The following is a 23,168-nucleotide window of genomic DNA, read 5'->3' on the forward strand; positions in this document are numbered from 1 at the left end:
TATTTCAGGCTCATTCCCAGGGTCTAGGAACCACCTCCTGTTTTCCTATTTTTATCCATTAAAGGGTTAGGAGACCAGAAAACCTTTAAATGGGACTCTGAAAAATGGACAAAGCTTAATCTGAACAGTCACTTCTGGTTTGTTTGCTGGTTTATGGAATTCATTTATTAAATTCCATACACAAATCTGCCCTCTCAGCTCTCACTCTAAATCAGTTTCATTTGCCAATTAATGCTGATTTACTAAAGAACCTTCAGGGCTGGTTTATACGCAGGAGACTGAAATCCTTAAGGAATATCTTTGAGATGAATTGTGGTACAGAGTATTCACTCACATATAAGTCAATTTTTCTTCAATTGCTTGAAAAAACTAGAATATAAATAATAATAATAATACCATAATATTTTCCTCAAAATTTGTTCTCTGCATTAACATTCTCTGTATTAACCTATTAACACAAATCCAACTTTTATCTGGGATTTCTTTGTAGAACCAGGAATTCTGCATCTGAAGTCCTCAGCATTACAGGAGAAAAAAGGAAAATTTGCCTATGAGCACTGAGGATTTTCACTGAAAATAGTTCACTTCAAAAACTGTTATCTTTTCATGAAAACACAGTCCAGGTGAAATTGAAACATTTCATCTTGGAAGTACTTGGGTGGTTTTTCAGAAATTCACAGTCTACAAACCATAGGAAGTTTTCATGTAAAACTCCTCATGCACTGACCCAAATGAGAAAGTTGTGTAAGAGACAAAAAAGTAAATGGAAGTGATTCAATCCCACTGGATACAGGGATGAAACTTTCAAAAGGGAAGCTGATCCTTGTGGCCCAGGTCTCAGTTTTACTTCATTAATGCTCCTCAGTTTTAAATTCAATGAAAACTGAGCACAGCATCATTAAAAAGAGAGTCAGTTCTCAGGGAAGTTGGATTTAAAGAGACATTTTAATAATAATTTAAGTTTTCCCCAGACATTTTAACACACTATTCCCTCCTGGCCAAGCTGATGTGCTGGGTCAGTGTTCTGTGAAAGGAATTTTCTGTGCCTTTTTGACAGAAAGACAACAGGACTTGGGATATTCAGGGATTACAATCCAAGTTTTCCATCAGATTTTCTCCCCTTGAGACAATCAGAGAATTGGATCCCAGAGGAAAGGAGGCTGCAGTTCTGTGCTCCCTGAAGCTTTTCCTTTCCTGCCCCACTCCCCAGCTCCCAAAGCCTCTGCTCTGGCCTTGGCAGCCAATTCCTCCCATCACCCCAACCTGGGGGGGACTGGGCAAAGGAAAGAAGCTGCCACCTCTCTCTCCAGCCTGGAATCACAGATTACAGCCATGTGTAGGGATTCTTCCCATCCAAGTGTTTGCTTTTTAAAAATTCTGAAAATCATGACCAAAACAGGCAATTTACTTAAACTCTCGAAGTTCCAGATAAGCAAGAGACAAAAATAACTCACTAGAACCATGCCCAAGTTGCAATTCAAGGCACACTCCTGATGCAGGCACAAGGATTAGATAAAAATCCAATGCTAAACTCTCTGGTTTTGTTTTGGTGCTGGCACAAACACTGACCCAGCCCAGGAGGCTGCTCCCTCAGTGGGTCCAGCCTGAGCAGGGCATGCAGAGCTCTGGGAAAGCTTCAGCCCACTGGGGCCTCGCTGCCTCTGCCAGGAACTGGGAAAAAATTCTCAGCAAAACTGTTTCAGAGACATGAACTCGTTCCTTGTGTGCTCTTGGGCAGGAGCAGCAGCAAGAAACTCTGGATTCTTCTATGTTATAGGAAATGGGAATTTGGTCCATGAAGACTGGAGTCACATCAAGCCTTAAGCTTGGAGGGTCAGTTTAAATCCAGGGATCTTGGGCAGGAATTGTTCCCTGGCAGGGTGGGCAGGGGCTGGGATGGAATTGCCAGAGCAGCTGGGGCTGCCCCTGGATCCCTGGCAGTGCCCAAGGCCAGGCTGGACATTGGGAGCTCCTGGGACAGTGGGAGGTGTACCTGGCCATGGCAGGGCTGGGAATGAAATGAGCTCTGAGGTCCCTCCAACCCAGGCCATTCCATGATCCTAAAATAAACAAGTGACCAGTTCCATTTTATTGATACCTGTACCAATATTAATTATTAGATCTCTAGGATGAGATTTTTTAAAGAGTCCAGAGGTTTCATTTCTTCAACTCTGCTGCCAGGGAACAGGGACAGGAGGAGAGGGAACGGCCTCAGGCTGGGCCAGGGGAGGCTCAGGGTGGACAGCAGCAGGAATTTGCCCATGGAAAGGGAGCTCAGGCCTTGGCAGGGGCTGCCCAGGGAGCTTTGCAGTGCCCATCCCTGGAGGTGTCCTGGATGTGGCCCTTGGGGACAGGGTTTGGGGTGGCACTGGGTGATCCTGAAGGTCCCTTCCCACCCTGAGCACTCTGGCATTCTGTGACTGCCCCTCCAAGAAAGCCAAGGAAGCTGAGCAAGGCAGAAATCCCCCAAACTGCACCTGATCTGCTCCTGGCAGAGGAGTCCCACAATCTCCTCAAAAGATCCCTTCTACTCCTTACAAAGAATGTCTCCACAACTCCTTATCCATTGATTGAAACTAATTTTCCCATTAAACTGCAAAATCTTTTACCTTTAGTCAAGGCATTCCTGGATTCCTGGCACATGCTGATAAATCTGTGCTTAATGGGCAACTTCAATTTTTAATTATCACCAGCTTGTGAAGTGCAATCCTTCAATATTTAAAAGATTGAATTTTGGGTGATTGGTTTGTTGGTTTTGGGGGATTTTTCTGCTGTTGTCACAATACCAAGACTGTTCACCCCTTTCCTATTTATGTTTAGGTAATTTATGATCAAACCAAATACAGGCACTAATTTTAGAATTATCCTTTGCTCCAATTTATCACTTTTAAAGGACTTCATTGAAAAAACTAATACCCAAGAAGTACAACATGCTATCCAAAAACCACACATGAAGAAAAAATTAAGTGAGGTTTAAACATCAAGGATTAACTGAGCAAGGATTAAACCATTCTATTTTCTTTGAAAAATAAACTGTGCCCATTTTGTTTGTCCTGTGTCTGACTCTGCGAAGATTCTCCCCTTCCATCCTCCCTGGCTCAGACTGGGAGAGTCATCTTCAACTGAACCTTAAAACAGGGCCTCACTTTTAATTTTTCCTGTAATTATTAATAACTCATATTTAAACAATCTATTTCTTGCTTATATTCAACCCCACCTTCCATCCTAAATTGATTTATTTAATCCCAGTTGATCAACTTTCGTAACAACTCCATCAATGTCTCTGTCACAGTGACTTTCCTGCTGAATACTTGTAGCACAATTTGTGACACCTTGCAGGAAATTGAGCATTTTTGGTCAGCTTTCAGGAGAACCCACCAGTGGAATTAGCAGATAAAGTACTTGAGGATTGGAATATTTTATGAAAAAATGAATGCCACTGGAAGTTTGTAACTACAGACTGATTTCCAGCTTCTCTCTGCAGAACCCTGACATTGCTGGTTCAGAAATACACCAAAAAATCCCAGTTTTAACAAAGACTGAGCAGTAAAGCATGAAACCACAAAACACAGGCAGCTGCACTCAGGGATAAGCAGGAGCACAAGGACAGATAACCATTCTGGGGGGCAGTAGAAAATCAAGTCTCCTTTGTTCAAGATTTCAATTTCAACTCCTGATTCCAGCAGATTCACTGACCCTGCCCTGCACTTCTTGCATGCAAAAGAACAGAAATTGGTTATTTCATTTTTGCAATCACAGATTTGGAATCAGGGTTCAAATTTCCTCCTGAAGAGACTCTGCAGATTAAATTGATTCAAACCCTGAGTTTGAAAGCTGAGCAGCATTTTCTTAAAAACAAAATAAAAATTAAATAAAATCCTCAACAAATGCATTTCAGAACCCCCCAAAGTGATATTCTTAATCATTCCAGTTCATTTCTTTCCCCCACAATCAGGTTAGAAAATAATCAACTGAACATTCAGAAAGGCTTAATGAGTCCTGAGTTACCTTCAGCTGATTATTGAAAATATCAATTTCCTGCAGTTTAGATCTGGTTTCTTTCTCCACCTCATCCAGCTGGTCCCGGAGCTGCTGCCGTGCCAGTTCCTTGGCTTCCAAGGCTCTTTTGATGGTGAGAAGGGAATCCCCTGGTTTAGAACACATTGTCAAGTCAGGATTTTCTTCCATGGAACAGTTTAGGTCATAGAAAGCAACATTTTCCCATTTGCACCTTGCAAGACACAAAGAGCAATTCCAGGGGATGCCACAGGGAGGGAAGGTATCCTGCCCCAGCTCAGGCATGCCCCAAAATCTACTCACTGTGCAAACTGTTCTGCTGGACTTGCTTGAGCTGATCATTCAGGAGCTGCTTCTCTGGAATCAGCCTGCCCAGCATCTGCTGGGACTCCTGGACCAGGCAGGGAAAACAAGAACAGAAACAGGCACAAAGCTGAGTGAGGGACAACTTCAGCCATGAGACCTCTCATTTTCATTTCTGCTTTACTTTTTCCCTCACTGAATGATGGATTATTGCTTATTTCCCTGCTGCTGTATTATTGCTCTTAGCCAGGCAGTGTCCGTGTGATATCCCAAACATTCTCTGCCAGTCCAGAAGAGTGGATATATCAAATTGATCTGATTCCCATTGAATATTGAGCCTGCCTTGGAATTACCCAAAACTGAGGGCAGAGAGACAAGGATAAATTTGAGGAAATGTTCAAACAAGCACTTATTAAATGTTTAATTCTGATTTTAATAAATGTAACACAGAATCCCAGGATCCCTGGTGCTGGAAAAGCCCTCGCAGCCCAGAGAGTCCCAGCTGTGCCCGATGCCCACCTTGTCCCCAGCCCAGAGCCCTGAGTGCCACGTCCAGCCCTTCCTTGGGCACCTCCAGGGATGGGCACTGCAAAGCTCCCTGGGCAGCCCCTGCCAAGGCCTGAGCTCCCTTTCCATGGGCAAATTCCTGCTGCTGTCCACCCTGAGCCTCCCCTGGCCCAGCCTGAGGCCGTTCCCTCTCCTCCTGTCCCTGTTCCCTGGCAGCAGAGCCAGACCCCCATCCCAGCTGCACCCTCCACTAACAGTTAATTAATAATATTAATAACAGTCTTAATGATTAGTAACTTAGGTCAGGAATAGAAAGACAAGTATTTACAGGAAGAGAAAACAAAGACTCTTTTTAAAGGAATATATTCTGGCCAAAAGCCATGAAACACAAGCCCTGTGGGATGAGAATCCCCGAGTCCTCCATCTCTCCACTCGAACTCTTGGAAAAGGATTCTGATCTCTCTCACACTCAGCACATGGCTGGAAGGTTGTGAACTGTGTAACTGCTGTGTTACAGGGGTTCCTGCAGGAGATCCTCCTCCTTTGGAGAATCCTATAAATGTATTTCCTGGAGGACCCTTGACCTTTCCAGAGCATGAAGTGCCACCTGACACATTTTTTGAAGCCTTGACCTCCAAGCTCAAGCAGTGAAAACACCCTCAACAGCACAAGGTGAAACAAAACCTGTATCAACATCCTATCTTTCCCACAAACCCTGAACCTCTCTGAGCACTGCAATTCTCTGGAATTGCAGGCTTTTGAGGAATCAAGAAGCTGACAGCTTCAATTTGTCATGGAGGATTGCAAATGACATCACTCAATGCTAAGAAGAAATGTCCCCTGATCCCGGAACACCAGAATGAGCCCCAGGGGTGTCCTGGACTCCCCATCCCTGGCAGTGCCCAAGGCCAGGCTGGACATTGGGAGCAGCTGGGACAATGGGAGGTGTCCCTGCCACGGCAGGGCTGGGATGGGATGGGCTTCAAAGTCCGTCCCAATGCAAGTCATTCTGTGATCCCACAATTCCAAGAAAAGTTTTGATTTTGGTACCAAAAAGCCAGGATTGACAGCACTGCCATGGCTTTGGGCTGTCCCACTTTCCACCTGCCAGACCCTGATGGGGCTCTGCAGTGCCCAGCTCAGCTCTGAGCATTATGCAACAACTGCAGCCTCCTGTGAGCTCCTTATGTTCCAGAAAATACCCTGAGACAGCACACAGCACAATCAGGGACTTTAGGAATTCACAAGTAGCAAAGCAGCAAAATTCAGATAAACTACAGATTGGATTATGAGGAGCTGCACGTGTCCCTCACTGTTCAGCTGCAGGGCCTGACACAGCAGCAGAGCTGTCCCAGCTCCTCAGGGAGATCCCAAAAGCTGGATACTCTAATCCCACCCTGCAGTAGGGCAGACTCACCTCCAGTGCTGGGGACAGCTCTGGGGGGCTCAAGAAAAGATCAGAAGCTGTTGGAAAGTGTCCAAAGGAGGGAGACGGGGATGGGGAAGGGTCTGGAGGGGCCCCACGAGGTCACTGGGTCGGTTCAGCCTGGAGGAGCCTGAGGTCAGAGCTCCCCGGGGCTGCAGCTCCTCCCGAGGGGCAGCGCAGGGACAGCTCCGGGCTCTGCTCCTGCCACAGGGACAGCAGCAGGGAGCGGCTGCAGCTGGCCCAGCAGGGATTTAGGTTGGCTTTTAGGGCAAGGCTCTTCTTTCCCCAGAGGCTGCTGGCACTGCCCAGGCTCCCCAGGGAATGGGCACGGCCCCGAGGCTGCCAGAGCTCCAGGAGCATCCAGGGATGCCCAGGCTGGGCTTGTTGGGGGATCTGGGCAGAGCAGGGGGGCACTGGGGGATCCCTGGGGGTCCCTCCAGCTCAGGACATTCTGGGATTCCATTCTGGGACTACTGGGAAACAGCAACATACACAATATAAAAACTTGCTCTGGTGGGAGGTTCCCTGCCCATGGCAGGGGGTGGATGAGCTCTAAGGTCCCTTCCAAACCCAACCCCTCTGTGTTTCTGTGATTCTGACAATGCTGCAGATCAACCAAGCAGCAGAATAGGCATCAACATCAAGCAGAAGTTCTCCTTCTCCAAGTACAAAAAGCACCACAGGACAGCATTTGAGGGTGGAATGTGATCACAACATCAGCTGCTTTGTTTGTAAAGGCCAGAACACTTCCAAACATCCCAGATTACTCAATACACGAATAGTTTGGGGAGTGTGTAAGGACAGAGAATGCCAAGGGATCAGGAAGGTCAAGTCCTGTTTGCTGAAAGCACAGACAACCATGGAATAAGCATCTAGCCAAGAACAGCCACCACATGGATCCCACATCCCTTCCTTGTACTGAAGGAACACATGAAAGAAATTAACGGCATCAGAAACTCTGGAAATTGGTGCAACAAGAAATGGCCAAGAGTTGAGTAATGTCCCACATGGCAGGGGAAATCAAAACCCAGCTCCTGCCCCTTGGACAAGTGAAAATTCTCTTTTCAAAGTTCAGCAAGGAGCTCAGTGATCCCTGCAGGAACTGAGCAAGCCCCACACAGCACAAACGTGTTTCAAACACTGCCCAGGTGCTGGGAGAGCAGGATCCTTCTGAGCACCCCTGCAACTGGCACAGCTCCTCATCACCAGGATTAACTGGGACACCACTCCTTCCACAGGTTAAATGAAACTGCAGCTTGGAAGTAATTAATGGGCTGAAGAATAATTACTCCTTTGAATTAACTCATCTTCCCACAGGAAGTGTCAGATGTATTAAACTAAACTCCTTCCAATGAAGATTTATCACCCTACAAAGAAAATGACAATATTGACTTTTTAACCTATTTGAGAGTTTAGAGGATGAAAATATCCTTTTTTAAAACTCATTTACATCTTTAGTCTGTCCTCTGCAGATGAGACAAGAAAATTTACAGGATATTTGAAAAAAAAAAATTTGTTTTTCAGGAAAAAGCTCAAAGGTTCTCCCTAGACAAAATGTGTCCTTTCCTCCTAAGCAGTGACATTTTCTAGGATCACAATTGGGATAAAAACACCTCAAGTGACACTAAGAAATATCAGTGGTGGAGATCAATGAGAGCAGACATCACCACACAGCTATTGCTGCCAAACCACCTCAAAGCCCAGAACCCAGGAGAACAACTGCCTGGGAAAGGAGGAGTGAAGCTGGGATGGAAAAGCAGGATTAGGTTTTACACCTCAGCTCCATAAGTGTGAGATTCTTTGTAGTGGTACAAACACACTGAGAGCCCCCATGACCAGCCAAGAATTAATTCCAAGCCCTATAAAGTATTGAATAAAGAGAAAAATTCCTAAATTAACTACTACAGCCCATTGAAAAACCCTTACAAACAACAAGGAATATTCTTTCACTAAAGGCAGCTCAGCTCAGCTCAGCTCAGCACCTGCTCAGCTCCAGCTCTGATGTGACAGAATTTTACATCAATAAGAAAGGCAAATGCCAGGCTTGGATCAACAACTCCCTGCTTTCACTGGGAACTTCCATTCTGAAAGTTCATTATTTTTTATAATTAAAAAAAAAAATCAACAAGCCACTTCACTGCAATCAGTTCTTTCCCCCAACACACCAACAGCAAAATTTACACAGGACAATTTCCTTCTCCTGATCCCCAACAACACCTGCAGCCAAAGCATTTCCTGCTCCCCACAGCAGGAGGATGAAGGGATAATCCCAGACAAATCTTCAGGTGTAGGAAGCAGTTCCTAGACACTTCTGAAGGACATTAATTTACAGGAATGACTAATTGTCTACAGTGATCCTTTAAGTGTGAGGAACAGCTCATTCCAGGTTTGCTCAGGATATTGATGTTTTTGAGGAGGCCAAGATTCAAGGCTAAGCATAAAATGAGAGAATGTTTTCTCACCTGTAGCTGCTGCTGCAAATGGGTGATTTCTGCAATTCTGAGCTCTCTGGATTTATTTGTACTTTCAATTTCTTGTCTTTGGGTCGACAGCCGACACCTGATATCCTGAAGCTTCCCCTCCAACTGATTTCTCTTATCATTCTTCAAAAAAAAAAAATAAATCTATTATATAATGTGGTTTTTTAAAAATGTTTGATTGTGCAAATCTGGATCTAAAAACTACTTTTATTCCATATTTAAAAGAGAAATTCTAGAAAACAAACACAGCCAAGGCACAGTCACCACCACACTGTGCTCGTGTGTTTGAGCTGTGCCATCACCACTCACAAGAGCTTCCAGTTCAAATTCCAGGGTTTTCTTCTTTGCCTTCAGCACCACGATGTCCTCCTGCTCCTTGTTCCTCTGGTTCAGCAGCTCCTGCCGTCGGTTGCGCTCCCACTCCAGCTGCCTCTGCCTCTCCAGCTCCCGTTTGGCAGCCTGCAGATTCAGAAAGAAACATCTGGCATTTCAAATATTCATGTTCTGATATTCACTTAGAACTTTGGTACAAGCTGAGGGCTGCTCTGTGCTCTGCACACACAGATTGCTCGGTGGTTGCAATGCTTCCCTGCACAGCAGAGGTGACTGAACAGAAAACCTCTCTCTTTTCCTGTTTCCCAAGATCCAGTTTGCTGATTTAACAGGTTGTTTAATACTAGGACTGGGAGAACTCTCCAGGACACATTCAAATCTCTTGCCAACCTCCAACTTTAGACCTTCTGTAGCTTTGCAAAGGACAGCCAAGTGTTTCTGTGCTGAACCTATTGTGGCTTGGCAATGGGAGAAAAAAGGAGATTTTTGGGTTAACCAGGGTGTGTCTCCTTTAACAAATTGAAGGCCAGGTTGGATGGTGCTACCCCTGCCCATGGCAGAGGGTTGGAAATGGAGGATCTTTAAGGTCCCTTCCAACCCAAACTATTCTGGGACTTTGTGAAATGAAAATCACAAAATGCCAAAAAGTTTTTCTTCATTCATTCGCGCACCTCTTAACATCAAATATAATAATAATAATAATAATAATAATAATAATAATAATAATAATAATAATAATAGTAGTTATTAAAGGAGTGAGAGGTCAGGAAGGAGGGTGTTGTCCTAGCTGTCAATGTCTCATCCATTCATTTCACAGGACAAATGAAGCAAAACCCACCCCTTCCTTGCCTTTAACACCCCAGAAATTTGAGCTCCTGCTTTAAGAGTTTGCTCCCCACCCTGGCAGCAGCACACCGAGTGCCTGGCACACACCTGGATCCCCCCAAGCCAGGGCACAACCCCTCCCTGTGCTCCCCTGGCTTACCTCTCTCCTCTCAATTTCCTTCCTCCTCTCCTCCTCGCGCTGCCGCTCCAGCTCCCGCTGTTTCTCCAGCTGCTTCTCCAGCTCCAGCTGCCGCTTGCGCTCCTGCTCCTGTCGCTCGCGCTCCTTCCTCTCCTGCTCGGCCCTCTCCAGCTGGGCCAGCCGCTCCTGCTCCTTGCGCTGCTGCTCCAGCAGTGCCTGCCTGCGCTTCTCCAGCTCCAGGTTACCCCGCTCAAAGTTCTCCCGTTTCTTGTCCTCAAACGTCACTTTGTGCAGGGAAACACGGGGCCAAAGGACAGTTACGCTCTGCCACGGGCCTCGAAACAAACCAGCCACAGAAACCCGAAGGAATCCTAGCACTGTGAATCAACCTTCCAGCAGGAGAGGATGCACCTCCCCGCCAGGGATAACAGCTCCACAGGCCAGCCTGGGGTTTAGCATTAGCACTGACATTGCTGAGCCCCTCAAAGCCACATCCTCAGCAAACCAAGGAGGGAATTTCCATTCCCATTCCTCAGGCCTCCAGCTTTCTCCACAAAGCTCAGCAAGTGGGGATAATTTAGACAAACCAGCTGATCCTCCATGAGGACATGGATCTGGAATTCCTCTGTACATTTGATAATAGCAGCAGTCCAAGAGCCAACACTCCCATTAATGCAGAAAAAAGAATTCATCTGCTGACATCATCAAAAGGCCATTATGCAAATGACCAGAACTAATTTAAAGTTGCTGTTCTCATTAGATTACTCATTACTGTCAGGAAGAGAAATGGTTTAGGTTCTTGAGCAGCTGAGCCCAGGAATTCTGGATTCCTGCAGATCCACATCCTCACCACCTACTGTCCTAAAAGAACAGCCTCACTTCCAGCACACCCTCTGCAGTCCCAGGCACTGCCCCTCCTTCCCCTCCCTCCAAATGATTCTTTCACTTCCCCTTCTGATCCTTTTCATATCCTCTGTGTCCCATTCCCACAGCCCAAAGCCCAGATCTCTCTCCATTGTGTGGCCAGCTTGGGCATTTTTGGGATGCAAGGCCAGGGAAAGTCCACACTGCCTTCCACATGTGCACAGCTGGACACGTGCCCAACATCTGCTGAACCAGCTGAATTCTTCTTTTCCAGTTTGTGCCCCTTTCCAGCTGCCAATTCCCTCTTCCTTTAGCTCTTTTCCTGGAACTGCTGAAATCTGTATTAAGCCCCACACTGTTACACAGACTCCAAGGAAACTGGAAGGTCTCTGTGGGAATACTGGGATCTTTCACAGATTTGTGATCAGCCAAGCTTTGCTCCACCTAAGCCAGAGGATGAAGGCAGCAGGAATTTTTCCTTGCAATTTCCTGTGCCAGGGCTGCAAAGGGCTGCCTGTGTGGGGAGTGCAGGAGATGAGGAGCCTGAAGGCTCTTCCCACCTCTAGTGCCTCCAACCCCAAGGATCAGGCACAGGAATGAACTGGACCCAGCAATGTGCCTCTGACCTGTCCCAAACTGCTCTGGAAAAACAACATTTCTCAGTCAGCCCATGTAACCTCCCAGGCTGTGACCTGATAGGAAAACCCCTCTGAGAACAGCACACTAAATATTTAAATATTTATTTATCCTGTTTTCCCTTGCTCACCTGGCAATTTCTTTTCCAGTTGCTGCTGTTCTTCTTCCAGTGCTGGTTCTTCTGGTAACCTTTGGTCTACAGACACTGAACTGGCAGCAGAAACTCCACTGCCAGAGCGGACTCTTCTGCCAAGGAAACAGGAATTACAGGTGCTTAACAGAACCCAGGCCTACCCAAATTATTTCTGATTTAATGATGAGATCAAATTAAATGCAATGATGTAATGTTTAATGGTACTCGGTGTTCACTCAGTGCTGCCCAGAGGGTCTCACTCAGGCACTGCCTCAGGAGAACAGGATTTTCCAGGATCCCAGGAGCTGAGAACCCCAGTCCCAAATTCTGCTTCCAGATGGGTTCAACCCTGTCCCCAAGATCTGTCACTTGGGGGGAGATTTTTCCCCAGGAAGTCTGCGTTTGGGGAAATGCTGACTTAAACTACAACAAAAATAGCAGAGACAGAGGCAGAGCCCACTATAGTCAAGCTAAAAGCAATATCCCAGGTGGAATACACAAAACTTGGGAATCTTTAGGAGGATACCTGAAAAACATGGTATAAAAACACTTACTTCCCTTGCTGTTGCTGTCTTCCCTTCTATTTTTCCACAAAGAAGTGAAATGGAGCAAGAGAAGTGATGAGTGACCCCACTGTTCCCAGACCCAGCTGTACCAAAAGAGGTCTGGATTTGGTGCAGTGCAAATCCATATTGGAATTCCAAGACATTCCAACTGCTCCACAGGAGGATAAGCTTGAACTTAAATCTAGATTTCTATGGCCAGACTGAGCAAGTTTGGAGAGCGTGCCAGCATAAACACCCACCCAAACCCTGTTCTTACAGGCAGAAGGTGAGGGCTCAGTGTTCTGCTCTTGGCTCTCACAGAACCATCCCAAAGGAAATACAAAACCCAGGAGTGAGATTCCCAAGGGATGAGCAGTTACCTGAAGGAAGGTGGGATGTACTCAGGGGGCAGGGCAGGTGGCAGTGGCTGACCAGACATTGCTACATCAATGAGGTGCATAGCCAGGATAAACTCCTCAGCTGTCAGCTTCCCATCTTGATCAATGTCAGAGAGATTCCTTGTTAAAGGGAAGGGGCAAAGCAAGGAAATTATGAAATATTAAAAAACACTGTTCAAAGGCATTGTTTCAACACATACAGTTCTAAATTCATTCCATTTTTTTCACTATTTTTTCCACACTACTCTGCTTTTGCTAAAGAAATGAAAAGCAAACCCCTATTTCCCCCATTTTTCATGGCTGTCTGCCTGAAATCCAGCCTTGCAGCCACTTCTCCTTCACCTGCTCTGAGTGCTGCCTGGAGCATGTGCCAGAGAAGGAGCTTTAACCACTGGAGCTCTCCTGAACATCCAAAAAACCAGCTCAGGTGTTTGGCAGAACTTTTAGGTTTGGTCTCCTTCGTCCCTGGAGGCTCCTGTCTCACTTTCCAGGGCACCCACTGGCAGTGAAATCAAAGCCACTGATGTTGCAGTCCTGACAAGCACCAACCCACCCTGGCCTTATGCACATATTAAAAATGATGGACTAATGTCTCTGGATGGCCCAAAGCAAAGCTCCAACAGAGGAACAAAATGCTTTTACTGCTGCTAAGGTGGTGTGGGATTAAATTAACAGCCAGGGACAGCAGCAGGGAGCGGCTGCAGTTGGCCCAGCAGGGATTTAGGTTGGCTTTTAGGGCAAGGCTCTTCTTTCCCCAGAGGCTGCTGGCACTGCCCAGGCTCCCCAGGGAATGGGCACGGCCCCGAGGCTGCCAGAGCTCCAGGAGCATCCAGGGATGCCCAGGCTGGGCTTGTTGGGGGGTCTGGGCAGGGCAGGGGGGCACTGGGGGATCACTGGGGGTCCCTCCAGCTCAGGATTTGTTTCTCCAGCATGCTGCACTCTAATCATGCAGGAAAATCTCCCATGATACTGTGAACATCAAAGTGAAATAAATGATAAATTCTTTTGAAGTCCCAAGGCACAGGAATTTGCTGATGGGATTCAAGCTTGGGAGACCATCACTCGACCCACACCTGTGACACTGAATTAACTCCTCAGGCTGGAGCACAGGAAGAAGCCAGGAGCTTGGCAATGCGCCATGCACAGAAACTGCTGATCAGCTGGCAGATACCTGGGTTAGAACTCCCAGGACAGCCCAGAGGCTGAGCATCAGCTCCTCCCTTTGAGTGTCTGAGTCAGGGATTTCAGCCCCAGCACAGGCTGACAAACCTCAGCCCAGACAGCAGCAGCCCCCCAGCAGGGCTCAGGAAAGGACCAGCAAGAGCTGCAATATCCCCTCCTTATCTCAGTGCATTGGCAGCTGTCAATGTCCCCAGCTCAGCAAGTCCTGTCTGCAGCTCCTGGAGCGAGCTGGTGGCAGCTGCCTGCCCACACAAGCACTCCAAGGCTGGCAAAAGCAGTGCATTTCTTGGTTAATCATCTGCTGGGGGACTGGGTTGGTTTGTTTTTATCCCTTTGTTAGGAAACAGAGAAGGAAAGAGTGGTTTTTAATTTATAACACAACTCCCAGTGCTTTGCAAAGAGAACAAGTGCAGCTGAATGGCCTTGTCAGAGTGACTGCACCACTGCCATCCTCACACTGAGCCCCTGGGCCAGCTCCAATGCTTCTCAAGCAAACACTCCTAAAGGACAGAAGTTAATTAGGAACAACTCTCCATGGGGCAATAAAAACATAATAAAGTTCAGCAAACAACAAGTTGGAAGGAAAAAGGGAAGCTGAGACAAATCCTTTTAAAATCCATTGTTGTAAAGGTCTCTAAGTCCAGCCCTTGGGAAATCAGCCCTCCCAAACCCATGGAAAAGGCAGAGGAACCTCACAGAAAGCGTGGTTTGGGTGAAGATTCCTGTTCTGTCATCTGTACAAAGGTAAATGTTTCCCTGGTGTTCTGTCAGGGGATGTGGAAGGCACAGGAACATCTGCTCTGCCTAAAAACCCAGCACTGACCCCCAACTTCCAAAACATCACACAAAAGATGCTCCTGGTGCTCTTGTGGAATAATATTAATAAAGGCATAGAAGTGGAGGTTTTGTTTATAAAGTTACACATGACAAAGAGCAACGTGTGATTTATCAGTGGGACTGAAAATGGAGAAAACCCCAGGGACTCCAGTGCAGAGGTTTCAGAAGAATTTGTGTTTTGTTGGAAATGGAAACATTTATTTTACCATATTGTAGCCAGCTGAGCCTGGGGTAAACTTGACTGCATAAGAATCGTTCTTGCTTGGGGACCTAAAAGGGAAACAAATATTAACAAAATTAGCAAGAAATGTGACCAGCAGGAACTTGGCTCCCCCAAATAACCAAGAAAAAACACTTCACTTCTGCACAACCACAGAATCCCAGACTGGGCTGGGCTGGGAGCGACCTCGGAGCTCATTTCATTCCCAGCCCTGCCATGGCAGGGACACCTCCCACTGTCCCAGCTGCTCCCAGCCCCAGTGTCCAGCCTGGCCTTGGGCACTGCCAGGGATCCAGGGGCAGCCAAATCACTCAGATTAAAACCCAAGAAAGCTCTAAACCAGAGCCATGCACAGAACTGTTAAAATCAAGCCAGACTAGTCTCTTCCTGGAGCTGGACACTGCTCCCAACAGAGGCTGAACCAAGCACTGGAAATGGCAGCATGAGTTTTCACAGAGCTCACTGGACCCTTTTCCAGAAACATTTCCCAGGGTCAACTTTGCAGAAAATAAAGGAGAGGTGGTGATAAAATGATCCCAGCTGCAATGAATATTTGCTTCTAAACAAGACCATTAAGCACCTGGGAGATTCAAACAGGAAAACACTGATGAGTCTCTTCTATGTGAACAACACCCCCAGTGGCATGAAATTGGCTCTTACAGCTGGAAACAAGGAGACAACAGAAGCTGTGCCAGTACCTGTCAAGTGTCCACTCATGGTTTTGTCGTGGCTGTTGAAGAGCTGCCGGTACTTGAGCCGTGAGGACTGAGGCACAGCCCACTCTGCCACGGCAGGAGAGCTGCAAGGACAGCAGGGAGAACAGGGAGAATTGGAAATTCCATCTCAGGAAGGCAATGGCAACAATCACAGAGTCATAAATCACAGTAGGGTTTGGGCTGAAGGGAGCTCAGAGCCCACCCAGTGCCCCCCTGCCATGGCAGGGCCACCTCCCACTGTCCCAGGAGCTCCCAATGTCCAGCCTGGCCTTGGGCACTGCCAGGGATCCAGGGACAGCCCCAGCTGCTCTGGGCACCCTGTGCCAGGCCCTCAGCCCCCTCACGAGAGGCTGAAGTGCTGCACTGAGATCAAGTTTTATGCCTGAAAATGTTCTTTTCCCCAGTTTTGCTGTGAGGGTGGGAAGGTACTGAGGTGTCCCAGAGCAGCTGGGGCTGCCCCTGGATCCCTGGCAGTGCCCAAGGCCAGGCTGGACATTGGGAGCTCCTGGGACAGTGGGAGGTGTCCCTGCCATGGCAGGGGCGGCACTGGGTGGGCTTTGAGGTCCCTCCCACCCCAAACTATTCCAAGATTCCATGATCTAATATTCCCAGCTATTCCTGAAACCACCACAGGTTTGACCTCTTGTTTGCAAACATTTATCACAATTCAGTCTTATTGGAAGATAATTTTTTTCCTAAGAGTTTTGCTTTTTTCTTTACTGGCAGAGAATGAAAGAACCTAAATTGTTCAGAGGAGCTACAAGCTCTTACCTAAACATGTAACAGGAAATGCAGAATAACATTTTACCCTGTCTTTAACTGTTTCTCTTAGCTAAATAGAGCTGATGAAGGAAAAGAAATGTAAAATATACTGGAAATGCAAAAAAAAAAGGTGTGAAAAAGCCACATATTTACGTAGAGTTTCTCATAAGGGAACGAGTGAGGAATGTAATATTCCCAGTTTTAGTTCACTCCCATTGCAGGCTGAGCTGATTTGCAGCTCTAATTTCCCAGGCTTGATGGCTGAGAAGTCTTAATTCTAAAAAACAATGAGCAGAGTTTTTCTGCCTTTAGGCACATTCAAACTTTGTCCTTTTTTTGACCTTATAAACCACTCTCACATGACAAGACACAAACCAGTATCTTTATTTCTATTTTTGATTTCCAAACTCTTGAGCTTTAATAATACCCTACATGGGAGCAAAGCAAAAACAAGCTGGATAATATCTTATAATAATCTTATTTTCAATAATGAAAATAAGAAAAAATGTTAAATATTTAATTTTTACTCATAGGAATTCCTCCTCAGTTTTGCTGGATTTGGGGGTTCCATACATTTTAACTTTTGTGTTACATACAAATTATATCAGAACATCCCTATTCTGTTCCTGGCTGGTTTAGATTTCAGAGAGAAAATGAATTGCTTTGAAAGACTTTTAATTATTTGCCAATACTGAATAGTGTCACTTATCTAATAGCAGGGCAATAAACAAGCCTGCAGAAGGAAATGAAAATAAAACCAGATCATTTAATTGTGTCCCAACCCATTTTCCTCTTGCAAAAAACCTGTGGCATAAAAAACCTGCCATAGATCTGTGAGACAGATGATTTACAAGGACTTTGGGAAATCCCTCTCTCATCTCCTCTAAGGAAGTTCTATTTTGTTACAACCATTTCTTAAAACCCTTTCTGCCCAACCACGCATTTTTCTAGGCCTTGGAATAATCTGAAAGCCTTTTAAGTGACTTTTCACACAGAACTTTAAGAATATAGAAGAAACAGTGATGTGGAGTACATTTAAAATAGGAGACCGATTAAATATTTTGCTTTCGGCTATTACCCTGGAGTTGCTAATTTTAAATAATGTATTACTTGTCTTGTTTTCCCAGTAGCAGAGGAGTCTGTGCACGATGCAGGTTTTGTTTATAGAAGCAAATGCTGTTCCAAAAATCAAGTGAAGATGTCAGAGCTGTTAGTAGTTATTATTTTATTTCCATGATTCCCTGCTCCTGGAGCATTCCCTGTAAAGCCACAGCACCCCACGGAATGCTGAAGTGGTACCTCTGCAGGAACTGATTTCTGCCAGAACTATTATTTCAGACAACCACCTTGGGAAAGGGAAGTTTTCCCAGCCCTGGGGACCCAACCCCCCCTGGCTGCCCCTCCCTGCCCCAGCCCCACCTGGCCACGTCGAAGGATTGTGCCTTTTGCAGCTTTGCATTGAGCTGAGCTCCCGGCCCGGAGCGGCTGAAGGAAGAACTCTTTGGCAAAGTGGCTGGGAAGAGAGAAAACAGGGATTTATTGCTATTCCCATGACATTCATTCAGCTCCTACATCAAGTATAAGCACTGTGGGTCTGATGGGAACTCTTTTAACAATATAAAGATAACGGAGTCCAGCAGGACAGGGGGAAACACAAGGGCACTTCCCTCGTATCTTTTTACTTCCACAGCTTTGTGGAAACCCTGTTGATGCCAAATTACATTTTGGTACATGTTAGAAACCGTATGTAGCTCAGTATTAAAGTCACCCTAAAAAACAGCAGTACTTCAGTAGCTATAAAGAGACAGGAGAGGCCCAATTTCCACGCAACAGTTTCCTGGCAAGTTCATTTCTCCAAGTGCTGTTTTATCTTCTCACCACGAGGGACTCCTGCGGGAGGCCACGTCCACATTCCTTCCTTTAGCTCTTCTCCAAGTGTGCCAAGTGGGCTAAAGCAAAACACAGTCCTTCCCCAAAGGCATCACTCGGAGTGGCTAATTCCATGTGTCCCAAGGAAATGCAGGGGAGCTGTTAGGAGCAGGAGACAGAGAGTGAGAGCAGCGTACCGGGGTGAGCGAAAGCAGGCAGGGGCTGGATGACAGCAGGAGCTCCGTTAGCCAGGGGAGGGACGGCGGCGGGGACAGAGGACACCAGTGGGGGGGACATCCCCACGACTGGGATGGATGCCATGGGCACTGGGGCCACAGTGGAGAGGGATGGCATGTTGGCAATGCTCCCGAGACCTACGGGCGAGAAAAGCACAGGTTGGTTCTGATGCGCGCCCGCAGGGGCACCGACAGCTCCAGCGGCAGCTCCCGAGCCCTGGGACAGCCCTCCCAGCACAGCAGGGACAGGAACGGGACACAGGGCACAGGGACAGCCCCACAGCACTGCCCCAAACTGTCCTGCAGCACCTGCAAACAAAGGAACTGTGGGCCTTGGAGGGAGTGAGGAGCAGCACTGGCAGGCCCAGGGAGGAGTGAAGCCCCAGGCTGAGACAGGAGCTGCAGGATTCGATCCCCCAGGAGCTGCAGGATTTGATCCCCCAGGAGCTGCAGGATTTGATCCCCCAGGAGCTGCAGGATTTGATCCCCCAGGAGCTGCAGGATTTGATCTCCCAGGAGCTGCAGGATTTGATCCCCCAGGAGCTGCAGGATTTGATCCCCAGGCTGACCCAGGAGCTGCAGGATCAATGTTCCAGCCTTTAGTTGGGATGAGACAGGGCAAAGCTAATGGGGAGAGCAGAGGAATGAGGGGAAGCAGAGCTCAGGGAACCAGGGAGGTTAAGGAGGGCCAGTGGTGCCAGGGGAGGAACAAGGGGTGTGCAAACAGCTCACATCAGTCTACAGGGAATGAGAATCACCCATTTGGCTGGGGTTTGTGTGAGTTCATTTCATTTTGCCTTTTCTCACTTAACCCTGTATTTGCTGTGCCCAGTTTCACTGTTTTCTTCCAAAGAATTTTATTTCTGACTGTGAAACATGTGGGGGTTGCAGTGGATCAAACCACACTGCTGCAAGCAGTTTATCAAAGGCACTGTTCCCTTTTCTCTGGACATTTAGATGGATCTTGGGCAGGAATTGTTCCCTGGCAGGGTGGGCAGGGGCTGGGATGGAATTGCCAGAGCAGCTGGGGCTGTCCCTGGATCCCTGGCAGTGCCCAAGGCCAGGCTGGACAGTGGGGCAGGGACAGTGGGAGGTGTTCCTGCCATGGCAGGGATGGATCAGGACAGGTTTTAGGGTCCCTTCTGACCCAAACCACTCCATGATTCCCAGGCACAACAACCCTGAGTACAGCAAAGACTAAAGCAGAAAGGGAAAGAACCTCTCATGATAGGAGTCAGAGGTTCAGCTTTATTTAGTTATTTACCTTTCCCCATCTCATCTTCCCTACTCTTTTCCTAGAAATGATGGTGACTTTGGCAATACCTCACCCCAGCAGCTGTTCACCTCCTACCAGAGCAGAAGGTGCAGGGATTGTAAAGAACAGCAGAGTAGATCCTGCCAAAGCTGGAGACCCAGTAATGCCAACAGTTTAAATCACAACTCCAGCCCTTTGGAATGCACTAGCCCACTACCTGAGCCATGTTTTGTTTGGAGCAGTGCAAACCTGAAGCAAACAGGAGCTCAGCTCAGGTAAAAGCCCAGTGCAATTTGTCTCAGTGCGCTGGCAACATCTGTGTTTGAGTCCATGTGCTTCTAGAAGCACTTTTCCCTAAAGTTTTCTTGGAGAAACTGCAAAAGGACAGTGGAATTGCTTCAGTCCCAGGGAACAATGAGGAAGATGGAGGAAAACAGGGATCTTACCAAATCCTGGGGCACCGGGCAGGGCGAGGGGTGGCTGCTTCATGACGGGCGGCAGCGTGGCCGGGAGCTGATACCCCTGGAGCTTCAGCTTGATGAGTTTCATAGCTATGGAAAACTCCAAGGGATCCATCCTCCCATCATTGTTCATGTCAGCTAGAGCCCTGCAAAACACAGTGTTTTCACAGTTACATTCTGCAACCAGCAACTTCAGGCCCTGCCCCAGGAGCAGGCTCACGTGAGTATAGATAGTCAAGGCTGATGAAGGGTCTGGAGCCCCAGGAGGGGCTGAAGGAGCTGGGAAAGGGGCTCAGCCTGGAGCAAAGGAGGCTCAGGGGGCCCTTGTGGCTCTGCACAAGTCCCTGGCAGGAGGGGACAGCCGGGGGGGTCGGGCTCTGCTGCCAGGGAACAGGGACAGGAGGAGAGGGAACGGCCTCAGGCTGGGCCAGGGGAGGCTCAGGGTGGACAGCAGCAGGAATTTGCCCATGGAAAGGGAGCTCAGGCCTTGGCAGGGGCTGCCCAGGGAGCTTTGCAGTGCCCATCCCTGGAGGTGCCCAAGGAAGGGCTGGACGTGGCACTCAGGGCTCTGGGCTGGGGACAAGGTGGGCATCGGGCACAGCTGGGACTCCATGGGCTGCGAGGGCTTTTCCAGCACCAGGGAATTCTGGGATTCTCAGTAATTTCCACCCAAAACTATGCTAGGCTAAAAATAAGACCTAAACTTAAGAGCTCCTTGATTTCTTTCCTGGGATGATTAACAAATAATTTTCAAGTTGTTTTTCAACTCTTGGAGGAATTGCAACAAAGCATGCAGAACAAATGTAGCTGTACAAGAACTTTGCAAAATCACACCAATGAAAGCACAGAGTCCTCAAACAGCAGCACAGAGAAGCAAACCACTGAGTCTGCAAATCTGTACTTTAGTTCCACTTAAAATAAAACATTCTTTAAATCTGTGACTCCCCTCAGCACAGCTCCATCTGTGAGTGTGCAAATGTGTTTTCAATTAAACAATAGCACTCAAGATGAAACATTGAGCCTAGGCCTTGAATAGGCTTTCAGGGAAAGGAGTCTGACTTAAACAGTCTGCTTTTTGTTCCTCCCCTTGCTAGTTAAGAAAACCCAGCTCAGCAGGGAATAGGGGTGGGAGCCTGGGGGGAGAGAAGCAGGAAGAAGAGTGTCAGTTCCTGCCACTGCACACCAAAAACCCCTGAGTAAATGCACATCAATAACAGAACTAGCTGTAAACTTACTTTCAAAGACCATGCTTATTTCTTTGCATTTGACTGAAGAATTAAATACAGATTTCAATGCTGGAATAATACAGATTTTAAAGTTCATGCATTTATTTCTATGTCATGGGTGTGGCCCTGGGCAGTGTGGTTGAAGCAGAGCTTAATTTCTGATCAAATTCCTCTCAAAGACAGTTTTTCTGCAACTAGGTGCAAAGTTATCCCAAAAGTACCCCAGTGAATTGACAGCTATTTATAACTGATACACGAGGAGACAGCCAGAGAAAGGCAGTGGCTAAACAGAAATCCTCCCACTCCAAAAAAGAACAACCCAAAACTTGAAAACCCCCATGGAGAGGCAGCTCCCAGCAGGGACCTGCACAGGTTTAGATCCCCAGCAACATCACAGACACTCCAAACCTCTCCAGTACTCCTAAGAAAGGATTTTCAGTAGTGCAGCTGCCTTAATCCAGCAAGTTCTGATGTTATAGAGCTCAATAAAATGAATTAAAATCTGGGAGCAGCATTTAAAGAAAGTCTGGAGAGGACACTGAGACTTAGACACTGATATCCCTAAAAATCCTGTGCTGCACCTGTGCCTGAAAGAGGCTGAATCCCAAAATCTCAGACTGGGCTGGGAGGGACCTCAGAGCTCATTTCATTCCCAGCCCTGCCATGGCAGGGCCACCTCCCACTGTCCCAGCTGCTCCCAATGTCCAGCCTGGCCTTGGGCACTGCCAGGGATCCAGGGGCAGCCCCAGCTGCTCTGGCAATTCCATCCCAGCCCCTGCCCACCCTGCCAGGGAACAATTCCTGCCCAAGATCCCATCAAATCCTACTCTGAAGCCATTCCCTGGCTCCTGGCCCTGCAGCCCTTGGCCCCAGTCCCTCTCCAGCTCTCCTGGAGCCCCTTCAGGCCCTGCAAGGGGCTCTGAGCTCTCCCTGGAGCTTCTCCTCTCCAGCTGAGCACCCCCAGCTCCACCAGGCTATCCCATAATAGTCTTACCAGTGGCTTCTACACCTGCAAACACTTTGATTTATAAGACATAAACCTTTATTTTAATAAGCACAGACAGACCCTCAGTGGGTTCTATCCCTGGCCAGGGAAATGCAGGAAGAGTAAAGATCACCCTGCAGGAACCTCGACTCTCCAGGCACCATTTCCTGCTGGGACACAGCAAATCTTTGCATCCCACATGGGAAAACATTCATTGCCCAGCAGTCAGAAACTCTGATGTGCACCAGTGTCATTGCTCTCATTGAACTCCAATTCACATCAGCAGCTGTAGCTTTTCATTCAACATCTGACCTTCTGTGAACTCCTTTACTCTACACCAACAGCTTCATTATTGAAATTACCAGCACAAATATCAGTGTAGAGTTCTCTGCAGCCCCCAGAATTTCTCCAGTTTTACAGAGCGCAAAGTAAAAGCAGCTTTTGTCTGACAAACTCCTCCTGCAGAAATAGGGCACATTTCCATTTCTAGTTGCAGAAGTTGGTGTCAGGCTGCTGGATTTTACTGTGCTGCTCTGGAATAAGCAGCACCTGAACTGCAGGGAGGGCCTGCCAGCAAACACCACCTAATTCCACTCATTTCTGTTCCTAATGAAATTGGGATAATGTGGTGCCCTTGCATTTGTTTCATTTGTGGTCTGGCCGGAACCAGGGCAGAGTAAATGGATTAAACACTGATTAAATATTATATTCTGTAGGCCAGGCCTGTGTTTGTATCTAATGACAAGAGCTGCAGTGGGCTCAGCACCACCCCAGGGCTCAGGTGCTGACAAATCTTTCCCCATGGAGCTTTTC

At 47.4% G+C, this 23,168-nt stretch overlaps 1 protein-coding gene across 3 annotated transcripts in view; it reads right to left on the reverse strand.

Moving 5' to 3' along the window:
• Window positions 1-23,168, reverse strand: part of ITSN1 (intersectin 1) — a 96,123-nt gene that overhangs the window by 41,737 nt on the left and 31,218 nt on the right. For 2 of the 3 annotated variants that reach the window (XM_014255622.2, XM_088052200.1), the window contains exons 5-16: window positions 20,130-20,290; window positions 18,390-18,566; window positions 17,743-17,836; window positions 15,544-15,644; window positions 14,832-14,895; window positions 12,589-12,726; window positions 11,661-11,776; window positions 10,052-10,314; window positions 9,043-9,192; window positions 8,716-8,856; window positions 4,321-4,408; window positions 4,009-4,148 (exon numbers count right to left, since the gene is read on the reverse strand). In XM_014255622.2, the coding sequence (XP_014111097.2) occupies window positions 4,009-4,148; window positions 4,321-4,408; window positions 8,716-8,856; window positions 9,043-9,192; window positions 10,052-10,314; window positions 11,661-11,776; window positions 12,589-12,726; window positions 14,832-14,895; window positions 15,544-15,644; window positions 17,743-17,836; window positions 18,390-18,566; window positions 20,130-20,290 (1,633 nt within the window). The remainder of the gene's footprint in view (window positions 1-4,008; window positions 4,149-4,320; window positions 4,409-8,715; window positions 8,857-9,042; window positions 9,193-10,051; window positions 10,315-11,660; window positions 11,777-12,588; window positions 12,727-14,831; window positions 14,896-15,543; window positions 15,645-17,742; window positions 17,837-18,389; window positions 18,567-20,129; window positions 20,291-23,168) is intronic. The other variant, XM_088052202.1, reaches the window with a different exon arrangement.

This window comes from Pseudopodoces humilis, chromosome 2 (assembly GCF_049639895.1).
Source record: "Pseudopodoces humilis isolate 2021_Gansu_Grassland_sample_001 chromosome 2, ASM4963989v1, whole genome shotgun sequence".
Taxonomy (NCBI): Eukaryota; Metazoa; Chordata; class Aves; order Passeriformes; family Paridae; genus Pseudopodoces; species Pseudopodoces humilis.